The sequence below is a fragment of the Nannospalax galili genome, unplaced genomic scaffold (genome assembly GCF_000622305.1).
Source record: "Nannospalax galili isolate Female #2095 unplaced genomic scaffold, S.galili_v1.0 scaffold1750, whole genome shotgun sequence".
NCBI lineage: Eukaryota > Metazoa > Chordata > Mammalia > Rodentia > Spalacidae > Nannospalax > Nannospalax galili.
In genome coordinates, this window is record NW_008329031.1 from 200,078 (window position 1) to 214,893 (window position 14,816).

At 40.5% G+C, this 14,816-nt stretch overlaps 1 protein-coding gene across 1 annotated transcript in view; it reads right to left on the bottom strand.

Moving 5' to 3' along the window:
- Positions 1-14,816, bottom strand: part of Mmp20 (matrix metallopeptidase 20) — a 48,305-nt gene that overhangs the window by 5,194 nt on the left and 28,295 nt on the right. The window contains exons 7-8 of the mRNA XM_008829897.1: positions 14,504-14,640; positions 12,674-12,830 (exon numbers count right to left, since the gene is read on the bottom strand). Coding sequence (XP_008828119.1) covers positions 12,674-12,830; positions 14,504-14,640 — 294 coding nt within the window. The remainder of the gene's footprint in view (positions 1-12,673; positions 12,831-14,503; positions 14,641-14,816) is intronic.

Below are 14,816 nucleotides of genomic sequence, written 5' to 3' on the forward strand. Positions count from 1 at the left end.
TCCCTCCCTCCCTCCCTCCCTTCCTTCCTTCCTTCCTTCCTTCCTTACTTCCTGGGTTTCCCTGTAGCCCTAGCTGGTTTGGAACTCTGTGTAGACCAGGCTGGCCTCAATCTCACAAGATCCTCCTGTGTCTACCTCTTGAGTGCTGGGAGGTGTGGGCTGCCATGCCTGGCTCTTATATCCATGTTTTCTACAAGCAACACCACACTCTGTCCTCCGAGTCTCTCTTATGGGGCAGCCTCATGGTCCCCAAGGATTCAGTTACCACCTGATGATCACCTGATGAACTCTGCTGCTTTCTTCTGGCAGAATTCTAAATTCTCTTCTTTTGGGATCAGGACCTAGACACCCATCTTACTTCTGGACATTTACAATCCTGGGTCTCACCAGCATATCAAATTTTACATACTCGAAATGGAATTCCTTTATTTTCTTGTAATTCTGTTTTTCTTAAGCTTTCTGTTTTGGTAAGTGTCAAAATAAAAACATTATTGATCAAGGTTAGGATCTCTAACAGTTAGTTACCAAGATCTAAGTTTTCTACTGCTTGAAAAGCCATCAGATTTACCCTTCGCCCTCAAAGTCATCATCTCTGCAGGATTACTGCAATGGTCTCTCTTGCTCTGCTTTACCAATCCAATGTTTTTTTTCCCCTTATTATACTCATAGAGTGGAATTACTGTCAACAAAAATCCATTTTAATTTTTTGATTTTTTAAAATGTGTGTGTTTTGCCTGCATGCATGTAAGTGTACCATGCGTGTGCAAACTTGTAGGGGCTAGAAGAAGGCATAGGATCCCCTGGAACTGGACTTACGGAAGGTTGTTAGCTGCCATGTGAGTACAGGGAACTGAACCTCTACAAGGGCAGCCAGTGCTATTAACCACTGAGCCATCTCTCTAGCCCAACAATTCATTTTAGAACTCTGACCTTGTTTCCACAAGAAACTTCATGGGGCTTGGAAGATGGCACAGGGAATAAAGTGCTTGCCTTGCATGCGTGAGAATCTGAGTTTGATCCTTAGAACCCACAAGAACAGCTGGGCATAGTGGTGCACACTTGAAATCCTAGAGCTGGGAGACAGAGACAAGCCCAGTCCCAGGGGCTCGCTTACAGCCTGCCTAGTTTACAGAGTGAGGTCGAGGCCAGTGAAGATACTCTGTCACAAAAAATTAGGTCGACAGTGTCTGAGGTGTGTGAGTGCACGTGTAGAAGCCAGAGGTCAGTTGTGTGTGTGTGTGTGTGTGTGTGTGTGTGTGTGTGCACACGCGCGTGTGCACGTGCATGCACAACTGCCTTCTTTAACTTATTATAACCCTTCAAATACATATTGTAGCATTTATCCATACTTTATTTCACTTTTATGGCCACATAATATTCAATGATATGAATTTATCACATTTTATATACTGACTCAACATCTGATGGTAATTTGGTTTTTTTCCACCATTTGGCTATTATGGGATGCTATTATGAATATTTGGATACAGTTTTTATGTGGACATATTGTTTTATTTCTTTTAGGAATAAAAGACTGGAATTCTGGATCTGGTGGTAGTTCCACTGAAGAGACTGTTTTCCATTGTGGCCCCATTAATTTACCATCCTATCAGCAGTTGTATGAGAGTTCTGATTTCCTACATTTTCAACATGCTATGATTTAGCTTCTTATTAGCATTTCCTAATACATATGAAGTAATGTCTTGTGGTTTTGGTTCATGTTTATCTGATGTCTTTGTTGAGCATCTTTGCATGTGCTTATATAGTACATTTGCATAGCTTCTTTTGAGAAATGTCCAGTCAGGTCCTTTGATCATATTTTAACTGCATGTGTCTATTAATTGAGCTACAAGCTGCAAGTCATTTGTCAGATACATGACGTACATTTTTCCTACTCCGATGGCTTCGTACTTTCCTGCTAGTGTCCTTTGAAGCAGAAAAGTTTTTACTTTTGATGAAGTCCAGTTTGATCCCCCTTTTAGGTTTTTTGCAGAGGTATCATAGTTAAGCACCCAGTGCCGAATCCAAAGTAATGGAGTTTATATTTTGCTGTAAAAGTTTCATAGCTTTTCCTATGCTTAAGGCTTCTGAGCAATTTCGAGTCCATTTTGTATATAATATGAAGAGTCTAGTTTTATGCTTTTTGTGTGGCCCTTCACTTGTTCCAACACAATTTGTGGAGACTATTCTTTCTCCATTGAATGGACTTAGCAGCTTGTGAAAGACAGCTTCACTATAGATACTTAGACGTCATTCAGTTCTAGACTCCATATTTGATTCCATATATATGTCATCTTTATGATGGTACAGACCTTTTGGCTTGTTGTTCCTTTACAGTGAGTTTTGAAACCAGGAAGTGTAAGTTCTCTAAATCTGTTCTTTCTTCGGATTAAAAAAAAATTTTTTTTGCCTGTGAATTTCCATGTGGATTTAAAGTTTAGCTGATCAGTTTTTACAAAGAAGCTAGTGATATTCTGATAGGATTGTGTTCAATCTCTAGATCAATTTGGGGAGCACTGCTATCTTACAAAACCAAGGTTTTCTTTTTTCATTTTTTATGTGTGTGAGTGTATTGCCTGCATGTACATAAGCGCACCCCTGTTGCGCAGTGCTCTCAAAGGTCAGAAGAGGGTGGAGACATCACACCATGTGGGTGCTGGGAACCGAACCAGAGCAGCCAGTGCTCTTAACTGCTGAGCCATCTCTCCAGCCCAATGTCAAGGCTTTCAATCCATGAACATGAAATATCTTTCCATTTGAATGTTGTTTAATTTCTTTAAACAATATTTAAGTTTTTAGATTATGTAATTTCAATCTCTTGTAAATTTATTTTATTTTAAAATTTTATTTGTTTTTATTTTATGTATATGAGCATTTTGCCTGCATATGTAAGGACACTTGTGTCATGCAATGCCTGTGGAGGCCAGAAGAGGGAATCAGATTTCCTGGAACTGGAGTTACAGATGGTTGTTAGCTGCCATATGCGTGCTAGGAACTGAACCTTGGTCCTCTGCAAGAGCAGCCAGTGTTCGTAACTGCTGAGCCATCTCTCCAGCCTCATGTAAAGTTTATTTTTAAATATCTTAGTGTCTATGATGCTGTACTAAATTGTTTAATTTTTTTATTGTTGGAGAATTTTGCACATACATATAATGTGTTTTGATCAAGTCCATCTCCCATTTCTTCTGCTCTAATTCCTCCTCCAATTCCTCCCCCGTACCCACCCACCACTGTTCCCTCTCAATTTCACGGGTTCTTTCTTTTTTCTTTTCTTTCTTTCTTTCTTTTTTTAACTCATTGAGTCCATTCAACATGCATGGGTGTCAGACCATTTTCTGGAGCATGGGTAACCTCTCAGGGTTTGCATCCTTGAAGAAAATAGCCTCTCTCTCTCCCTCTCTCTCATCAATTGCCAATAGCTCCTTAGTTAGCAGTAGGACTTTGTGACCACCTCCCATGTCAGACTGGGATTTTGTCTACCTTTATTTTCATCCTTGCAACCATCTCTCTCTCTCTCTCTCTCTCTCTCTCTCATCAATTGCCAATAGCTCCTTAGTTAGCAGTAGGACTTTGTGACCACCTCCCATGTCAGACTGGGATTTTGTCTACCTTTATTTTCATCCTTGCAACCATGTTGAATATATTTGCTGTGTATAATAGTTTTGTAGAATATTAAATCTGTTTTATTAGAAGATTATATCACATATAAATAGACCTAGTTTGACTGTCTCATCTGGATGACTTTTATTTCATTTGTTCTTGTTTAATTGCCCTGGTTAGAACCTCCTGTAAACATTGAGCAGGAAGTGGGAAGACTGGGAATTTTCATTTTGCTCCTGATCTTAGGTAGAGGAGCACTTAATCATTTACTGATGGATATGATGTCATCTGTGGGTTTTCTTAGATTCTCTTTATCAGCTTCAGAAAGTTTCTATTTCTATATTGCTGGCATGTTTCTTTTTACCATAAAATGGTGGAGGGTTTTGCCAAATGCTTTCTCTATACCTATTGACATGATCATATAGTTTTTCTTATTCTATCTATATTAAAATGTGATATTATTTGATTTTTGGATGTTAAAACAACCTTACATATTTTCTGTTTTTGTTAGGTAGTATTTTTGGAGCAGTTTTATACTTGCATTAACAAATAGGTATTGGTCTGAAGTTCTATTTTCTTAGGATGTCTGTGTCTGATTTTGGTATTCAGGACTTGCTGGCCTCATTTGAGTTAGGCAGTGCTCTCTTCTCTTCTGTATTTTGGAGATGTTTGTGAAGATTTGGTATTAATTCTTTAAATGTTTTGGTAAAAATAATTAATGAACCAGCCCATTTACAAAATATTCTGAAATTATTTGTTCAGTATTATTTCAATTTGAAATATATAGAGTAAATTTTGTTTTATAAGAATTTGTAAATATTTCTTTTTAAAGATTCATTTTATTTCGAATTTGTGTGTGTGTGTGTGTGTGTGTGTGTGTGTGTGTGTGTGTGTGTGTATGTGTATGTCATGTGCCACAGCTCACATATGGAGGTCAGGGGACAACTGAGGGAATCATGTCTCTTTCTCCTTCCACCATGTGGGTCTTGGCAGCAAGTGCCGTTACCATCCCACTGGCCTCGGGCTCATTTTTACTGTCTTAGTCATTATTTTGTTGTGTCTTCCTAGGGATTTGTGCACTGTAGTTAGTTTTCTACAATACTGGTACACAGTTGTTCACTGCATTCCTTTATCATCCTCTCAAATTCTGTAAGGTCATCAGGAAAAATGTTTCATTTCTGGTCCTAGTAAGTTTGTTTCCTTTTTCACTTGGTCAATCTAGTAAAGAGTTAGTTACTTTTCTTGATGTTCTCAAAAAACCAAAGTTTGTTTTTGTGGATATTCTCAAATTGCTGATTTCTTCTTTATTTCATTTATTTCCACTGTAATCTTTTTTATTTCTTTTTGCTTCCTCTAGCTTTGTATTTTTCAGTGGCTTTAAAAAAATTATTTTATTTTTATGCGTGTGAGTGTATTACCTGCATGTGTGTAAGTGCACCCATGTTATGCACGCATGTTATACATCTGTGTTATGCAATGCTTGCAGAGGTCAGAAGAGGCATTGGAGCCCCTGGCACTGGAGTTATAGATGGTTGTTAGCTGCCATGTGGGTGCTAGGATTGAACCCAGGTCCTCTGCAAAAGTGAAAAGCTAAGTTACTGATTTGAAGTCTTCCTTTTTCTTCATATAGGAACTTTTATCTATAAATGTCCCTCTGAAAACTGCCTCCAGTGCATCCTGTAACTTTTGGTATATGTTTTAATTTTCATTTAGTCCTAATTTTAAAGATTTTCTAATTTATCTTATGATTTCTTTGCCCCACCCCCATCTCTTTTTTTCTCTTTCTCTTTATGCTGAGGATTGGGCCTAGGGCTTCATACATGCTTGTCAAACAATACTTCTGAGCTATATCCCTGCTCTGATGATTTCTTCTCATTGACAAATAGTGTTTTTGTTTAATGTTCACATATCTATAAAATTTCCAGTTTTCCTTCTGGCATTGTTTTCTAACTTTATTCCAGTGTGACCAGAGAATTGTTTGCTTTCAATTGTTTTTAACATTACCAAGACTTGCATTGTGGCCTAGCATTATCTCCTGTCCAGGAGAAGGCTCTGTGTACCCTTGGCAACAATGCTGCTGTTGATTAGAATGCCCGAAGGGTATGTATTGATTCTAGCGGGCTCATACAGCTGCTTAAGTCTTCTTTTCCTTGTTGACCTATTTGCTCTACCCATTATTGAAAATCAAGACACTGAAGTCTCTATTAGGGCTTCATCTATAATTTCTCTCATCATTTCTATCCAATTTTGCTTTGTACATTTTGGAACTCTGTTGTTGAAGCCATATTTAAATAGTTTATAATTGTTCTCTTCATCTCTTTTATCATTATAAGATGTCCTTTATCTGTAGTAACAGTTTTTATTTTAAAGTCTTTTGTACTTGATATTAATATAACCAGACAAACTTTCTTATGGTTTCCATTTGCAGGGCATATTTTCCATTCTTTTATTTTCAATCTATTTATATCTTTTTAAAAAGAATAAACTTACTTATTTGTGTGCGCATTTCTGTGTGTGATTGTCCATGTGTACGTGTGGCTTAGTAGGAAGCTCCTTAACCCACTGAGTCATCTCACTGGCCCTGCTTCTATCTTCCTGAGGTTGGTGAGATGGCTCAGTGGATAAAGGCACTTGTCATCAAGGCCCCAAGTTTGACAAGGACCTGAGTTCAATTCCTGGAGCCCACATTTTGAAAAGAGAGAACTGACTTCTTCAGGTTGTCCTCTCACCTCCCCAGATATGCCATGGTATGTGTGCCACCACCCTCAAATTAATGTAAGATAAATAAACAAACAAAATGTGCAGCTAGTAGAAAAACACAGATCCTTTAAAAATCTAATCTGATAATCCCTACTGTTTGATTAGATTGTTTAACCTACTTATATTTAATCTTACTGATCGCTTTATGACTATTTTGTCTTTTTTTCCCCTTTAGATCTCATGCTTTTTCCTTTTTTATTGCTTTCTTTTTATTGGTGAAAAATTCTAATATATCATTTTAATTTCCTAATGATTTTTTTCACTGTACTTTCTAAGTTATTTCATTAGTGGTTGCTATGAAGCTTATCATATCTGTCTTTGTTGTTGATTTTTTGAGACAGTCTCATGTAGGCAAGACCAGTCTCATATTCACAATGTAGCTGAGAACCTTACACTACTGAGCTTATGCCTCCATTCCCAAGTGCCGGGATCACAGGCATGCCAGGTACCACACCTGGTTCCATCTACATCTTCACTTGACAGACTCAGCTTCAGGGGATGGGGAGAGAGCTCAAGTGGTGAAATGCTTGACTTACAAGCATGAGCATCTAAGTTCAGTCCATAGAATACATGTTAAAGAAACCCAAACAGCCAGATATGGTGGCCCATGCTTCTTATCCCCAGCTAGGAGGCAGAGACAGGAGGATCCCTGAGGCCTACTGGCCAGCCAGCCTGACCTACTTGGTGAGCCTTAGGCCAGTGTGAGACTCTGTCTCAAAAAAACAAAAATGGGAGCTAGAGGGATGGAGAGATGGCTCAGTGTTAAGACCACATACTGTTCCTGTAGAGGAGTCATACTGGGTTCCCAGCACCCACATGGTGGATCACAACCACCTGTAACTCCAGTTCCAGGAGATCCAGTGCCCTTCTCTGGCTTCTACAGGCTCCTGCATGCATGTGGTACATACACGCATGCAGGCACACATACATATATATAAATAAAAAAGAAAGAGAAAGAAAAAGGAAAAATGGATTGTGCCTGAAGAATGACACCTAAGATTGTCTTCTGGCCTCCACATGCACATGTACACATGTGCACCTGAGTGCACACACACACACACACACACACACTCAAAATCTCCAACAAAACCCATAACAAGGTCAGCTTTTGATTGATACTATCTTAATCCCAGTGAAATGCAGAGATCTCCTCCTCCATGACTATTCCAACCCCTTCCTTTCTGTAATTTTATTGGGGCACACATTATATATATACGTATCATAAGCCCTAAATAATTTTTACATAGAACTATAATTTTATATAATTTAGTGCTTTGTAAAGAAGCTGAGGGAAGAAGGGAGCACAGGTTTTTATCTGTACTTGGGTTAGTTTATCATTGTGTAACACATCCCATGAATTTGTGTTATCACCTGGTGTCATTTCTACAGCCCAACACAGCTTTTCTTCCACTCAGCCCTTTGTGGAGTTAGCAAATACATTTCTATGTCATGATTCCAACAATACAATTACATATGTATGTTCATATCATGAAGCTGATTTTCAAATTAGTTAAGAGAAGAAAATAAGAAGAAATACATATTCATCTTATAATTACATTTGCTGCTGCTTGTGTGTGTGCGCACATGTCTGTGTGTGTCTGTGTATGTGAGTGTGCATGTGTATGCGTGCATGCATGTGCACATGTGTGTGCATTTGACTTGTATAGATTCATTTACTTTCAGTTTAAATAACTCCCTTTACTATTTCTTATAAGGCAAGTCTGCAAGCAAAAAAATTCTTAGTTTTTGGAGAACATTTTTATTTCTCTTTCGTTTTCAGTGATGGCTTTGCTACATGCAGGGTGCTTGGCTGTGGAGTCTAAGAAATTTCTTAGAGCACTCGGAATGGGCTTTGAGCACTCTGTGGCTGTGGCTTTATTCTGGTTGGTTTCTGGTCATGTCCCTTTGATGACAGAGTGATGTTATGGTATCACAAATCACACTGAGTTAATCCCTTATTTAAGACTTACCCAGGCTCCTCTTTACTAGAGAGGAAACAGGGATCTTCCTAGAAAATGGTCGGCCGCCATGGTCTACTACTGCCCTGCTTGTCTTGGCCTACACTTCTCCTTTGTCCTGCGTTCTCATGTTGAACCCTGTGATTCTCCCCACACTCAGTCTATTTCTTGTCCCAGCGTGTTGGCTTCAATTGCTCTCTCTGCCTGGAAGTTACCTGCCCCCCTGGGAAACTGCTACTCAGCTATCAAAGGGGAGGGCAGTCATTACTTCCTCTGAGAAGTCTTTCCTGATACTTTGCTAGACCTGGCTGATTCCCCTTTGTTTCTGCTCCCTGAAAGCTCCATAGTCTCCCATGAGGCCTCTCTTGGCACTTGTATTTCTGTTAATCATTTATCTATAGACCTGCTCTGCCTACTCTGGGCTGGAAGACCTGTGGAGAGTTGGTTAATAATTAGCCCAATATAAACTGAGTCTTATTAGGTGACAAACATTTCCCATTTTTATCATTCAATCCTGTAACTCTGCGAAGTAGGTGCAATTTCTGCATCTATTTTGCAGACAGAGAGAGATTACCTGACCCTTGCTGGTAGACTTGAGATGAATGCTGGGCCCCCTTACTCCTTTTCTCTCTTTGCTCATCCTGTTTTTGCCATGCTGGGGATTGAACTCAGGGCCTCACACTTGCTAGGGAAGTGTTCTACTTCTGAGCTCCATCCATAGCCCTCCTGCCCACACCCTTCACCAGGAAATTCTGTGCCTTCTTTGAAGTATCAAAATTTCAGTACAGAGGCAGAAACACATTTGCACACAGTAACCCTTGGTTGAATGTGGCAATTTGATAAAAAGCTTTAAGACATTACTAAGCAATTTTAATTCTACTTTATTATTACTACTTTTGTTCCCTGTTATTTATTTCTCTATAGTAGCTAACCATAAAATCTTTAAATAAAAATACCTTACAGTATTACTAGAACATCTAGTTGGTAGAATGTGGGAGATGTGTCCTACTTTATAGCAATGATGCCATAGTCTGTCTGCAGAGATGGATTATTCCAGAAACCCCAACGTGAGTGAAAAGGGTGGGGGGCTGTAGATATGCAAATTAGAAACCATCAACTATCTCAAAGGATGATGGAGATAAACTGCATCCCCCACCAGTGGGAACCCCTAACACAGTCACTGAGTTGTTCTTAGTGGATGAAGGGAAACACTGAAGAGGAGAAATTAGCTGTCGATAGTGGAAGAAATACAAAGAAAGAAAAACTGATCAAATTATTAGAGCCAATTAGAAGAAGGGAAGGAATAAAAGTAATCTGATGTCTGAGGAAGCAGCCCTGGCTGGCCAAGTTTAATGTGTCACTGGTTTAATATGTCATATGTGTAGCACAAGTCATCAACATGTCACTTGGTGATGTACGTCACAGCAGGCCAAGTCTCCTTTGAGATTTCATGTTGTGACTCTGTGTGTGCCACTCCCCTGTAAGTTAGTATTGTGTGACTGGTCTCAAGTTAGTCTTCAGTCCCCTGTAGAGGAAATTCTTCAACTGTTTTTGTATGCACTTTATTTACGGAAACTGGGCCCAAATCCTAGGAACTTGTGGAGTCGTTTCCTGACAAGAAGCATGTTTTAATTTTGTTTCTGTCACAGGCCGAATCATCAGGAAGACCAAGACAAAACATGACAAATGATCAGGGCAGGTAAGATCAACCATTCATGGAGGCTAACCAGGTTCTGTGCCTTTTAGTGTGGCTTTGTGCTTAGCTGTCCCCTTTGCCCTTTGCTCGTTCCTCCTACATTTTTTCCTTTTTCCGTTTAGAAGAAAAGGGGGTTGACTGAGTTCAATCATGAGGTAACCACGAGAATGGAAACCACATTTTAAGAATACGGGGGCAAAATGTTAGAAGAAACTTGTGTCCCAACGACAGACCCACGATTCCAGCTATAAATCTGTTAAACTTCAGCTGTTTTATATGCACCAAAAGGAAACCCTTAGGTATTGCAGCTACAGTTATTTCTGGATGTGTGCTATTAGCAGCTGACCACAATTTCTAACCAACATAGGGTTTCACATGACAGATGCATAATATGTGGGACCTTGTGTGCAGAGTTCTGGGGATTTTACCCATAGGGCTGTAGCAATAGCTTTCTCTAAACTTTTCAGTTATAGGTCAGGGTTTTTAAAATTTAAATTCTTTAGTACACATGGCAGAGCATTAAGTTGAGAATTCCTTTCATGGAAAGGAGTTCAGTCCACTGTCAGGGGCTTTTAGCGTTTAGAAAGGAAATTCCCTTTGATTAGCTCTTTGACTGGATTGCTGCTCAGATGAATATTGAGGTTAAAGCAGTCACTTGGCAGTGATCACATATTTTAAAGCACCATGAGAGTTCTGCTGTTACTGAAGTTTTGCTTTTTGAGTTCTGGGCCCTGTGCTGGGTGCCTGTATGCATCACATCCCCTAACACCCCAGGAAGGTGATTTCCCTTCCTGGCTAGCAAAATGAGCTCATGGATTTGAGTTAATGGCCCCAGACCAACTTCACAATGAACCTTCTTTATCTGGATTACTGAATACTGTTCACTGGGCTGGTGAGGTGGCTCAGCAGGTAAAGACATCTACCACAAGCCTGAGAACCTAAGTTCAATCTCCAGAACCCACATGGTGGAAGGAGAGAAGCGACTCTGACAAGCCATCCCTTGACTTCTATACATGCACCACGGTACACGTGCCACCACCCCAAATAAATGTGAAAAAATAAAGGCTCTTCCTTAATAGACATTCACAAAGATCCAGTTGGAAAAGTACAGTATTCCAATATCATTAAAACCAGAGACTGTTTCCCTCCCCAACCTCTAATGTATAGAAAATTTCAAGCTGATGCCCTCATTAAGCTTCCATTCAGCCATACTTTACTGAATATTCTAGTAGGTGAGACTAAGGATCAAGCAACAGAGAGGAGAAATCGTGAGACTGCAGATCATCCCCCTCCAGGGGAGATCAGTCTGTGAACACTCTGAGAAATGAATTGAAACAGTCTTCACATACCTTCCCCCATACTGCCCATCCTTGTACTCATACAGACCGTCTCATTGACTGGAAATCCACAATGGAAATCAGGTTCCTCACCCACCATCCTACCAGCCTCTGTCAGCACTGTGATTGTCTTAAAGACAGCCCAAAGAAAACCATACTCTAACCAGGAGATACCTCCATAGACAAATTTCAACACAATGTTTCAGATAGAAAGTTTTGAGAGAAAGATAGCTGGCTTAGAAGTTTAAATGCTGGACTCGAAGCCATAACTCTTGAGAGTACAAGGCTCTTTTGGCAATGCTTCCGGGCTCTTGGGGGTGCTGACAAGAGGCAATAGGGCCTATGTTTGTTTGGAACTGTTTCCATAAAAAAAAAAAAAAAAAAAAAAAAATTCAAAAAAAAAAAAAAAAAAAAAACTCATGAAGTGCATGTGTGCTCTAGTGTGTTAGTTTCCTATGTCCAAATTAAAGATGATAATGTCAGTCGGTGGGAGAAGATAGTAAATATTTTTATCAATTTCTTTTATTCTGTATAAGTGGTTATTTAAAAGAGATGATGGGCAAAGTTGGGTGTTTGCTTGCTTTATTCCAGAGCCCTATCACGGACATAAGGTATTTGGCATACCACCTGTTTAGATCTGGTTTTGCCTCTCTTTTGAAGTTCAAGGAAATAGGCAACAGCAAAGAGAGAACGGAAGCAGAAGAGGGAGTTCAGAGGCACTGGGGGTCTTTGAAGGTACTTGGCAGGGAGCTTACATCATTTTCCAACATCAATCAACTAAGGGTAGAAAGAACCTTAGCAGGTGAGCTGGGTGTGGCCCTAGGCACAGTGACTGGATGACAGGCCAGACCTTGTGTAGATTTGCTTATTATAAACCCCTGAAGGACATGGGAATCATGTGCAGTTCCCTTTGAATGGGAAACACCTTCTTGTATCAGTTTGGCTGAAAGGACTTAACAATAAAGCCTTTCCTTTCAACAGAACTTTCTTCTGAAGAACAGCACATTTGAGACCAAATCCATTTTGGCCCCAACAGTGGAGTCCATTTCCCCTCAAACAATTCCTATTGGACAGTGACAAACTTGGGGACACCACCTTCACTCTTTGAGGCCACAGGGGCCCAGTTAGTGTGTCCATTGAAATAACAGGATGCTTGCCATCCTAGAGACCGAAAAAGGGTTTCTTGAGTGGTTCTATATTGTAAAGACAATCTGGTAACAGGTCAATAGGCCTGTTGCCAAGTTGCTTGTGTTAGTTTTTGCAAAAGTTTTGTTTTCTTTCTTCCCATCAAACACATGTAGCAAATAAGGGGAAAGCCATACCTGTAGTATTCATCTCCCACAAAGAAAAGGGTCTTCTGAGGCTCCTTGAGGTAGACAGCAGCATCTATTCGCTGCACATGCCTTGGGAACCCAAAGTCATAGATGGTCCGAGGAGGACCTTGCATCTGGAACCCTCGTGTTATCCAGTAGTGGGGACCTGGAAACAAAAGTCGGAGTTGACAGCAATTCTATGACACTTAGCAATACACTTCACTCATGAAGATTTCTATACAGATCTTAAATAGGGCTAGTTCATGTGCATGTAAATAGCTAGTGACCCACATGTTGCACACAATGGACATGCCAAGCAATGCCTGCAAGTGCAATAATAACAGCTCGACTAACATACATACAACTGACAAATTTCTAATTGGATAAGGCCCGGTCCTAGGGGTGTAACACACATCTGGTGCTGTAGACCAGGCCAAGGTCCTGTGTCGAGAAAGGCTACAGGCCCTAGTGGGAAAGCCATTATAAGTATACTGTTTAATGAATATAGTACTACTGGGATATCTTCTAGGCATTTGTATTTACATTCATGTTTGTTTAGATGTGTCTGCTTCCTTCCATTTGTCTTTATAGTAGAAGAATCACCACTGAGATAGATCAATGGCCATGGCTTGAAGACGAATAATGGGGAGGCCCAAGAAGTCACTATCTTGCCATCATATAAGCGAGATTGTCCTACATCTGTCACCCCCTCCAAGGCTCAGGGACCTTAGTGGAAGATTGGTGGAAAGATTATAAGAGCTGGAGGAAGGGGTGGAGTGTGTCCTGAGGGGCACTTGTTCCTCGGACAGGCAGGGCCTGCTGCAGAGAATTGGCTGTGGAGAGTTAGCTACAGAGAGGGAGCTGCGGAGAGTTAGCCATGGAGGGAGGAGCATTGGCGCCATCTTGGCAGCAGAGACTTGGAAAAAATGGCCTTAGTGTCTTGCCCACGTGGACTAGAGAGGGGCCATTTACCGACCTGGGACCTGGGGGAGACTGCGGCCCACAAGGTGTGGGCGAAAGCTAATGGCGACTGTGGGTGGAGTGCAGAAGTGATTTGAAATGCAGCAGACTTCAAACTTCCTGGAAGTGACACTGAATTTATACCGTGAGAAAGCAATAACATTGATACAATTGTGTCTCATGTTTAACACCTTTGTTTTTTCAAGATAACCTTTTGTTCATAATCCCCTCTCACCTTTGTAGACCCATAATTCAGGAGCAAATGATATGTAATTGCTATGGTTTTCACTTAAATTGGCAACAGTCTTCTACCCTTAGCCCTGAGCAAATATATAAGCAAAAACTAAGTTATTGCTTTTTTGGATAACTTCAACTGGCTAGCTGTTGTTTGGACACATGTTCAAGACTCGTATTACTCTAATCACTATGCAGAGGAAAAATGAAGTCTCATGGCAGTTGGATACCTTCTCAAAGCTACTCAAATAGTAAAGGGCTGGAGCCAGAGATTGGAAGCTGGTGGGCGCATATCCTGAAGTCACAGGGGCTCCTTTCCTGAGCATGACTTTGCAAAAAGGGTTTTGATAGATGCTAATGGATCTCAATAGAATTCTAAACAGGGGGCAGGGCTTTTTAAGCCCCCTAGCCATGGTCACGGAGCATGATGCCTACTAAACTCAAAAGGCTGGTTCTGAGAACAGTCAGAGCCACTGTTATTCCTGCCATAGCTACAGCAGTGTTGAGTGACATTTTGTAAAGAACCTGAGAAAGAGCAACTGAGATCTGCCCCAAGATCACTGAGTTAACACTGTGGGAGCTAGAGAGGCAAACAGATGGAGCACTGAGTCCCTGTGTCTCTTTCCTTGATGGATCTTCAGGTACCTTTGAAGAAGAAAGCAATGCCTCTCTCAGCCATTTCATAAGCGGCATCCACGTTGGACATGAGCTGGGGGAAGGAGCTGGTGATGGTGCTGGGCCGAATCCCTGCTGGCACATGCACCTGCCGTCTCCAGAAAATCCTGTTGGGCAGATGAAAGAAATCCACATCAAGGATTGCTTCAGATCTTAAATTGTACAAATATTAGGTACCAGAAGCCATATGCCAGAGAACATTGCTAAATCCTTATTACTGTTTGCTGTGTTTAAAATAATATACTTACTTTATGTTCATTATAAATTTAGTTATTTTTTTGTT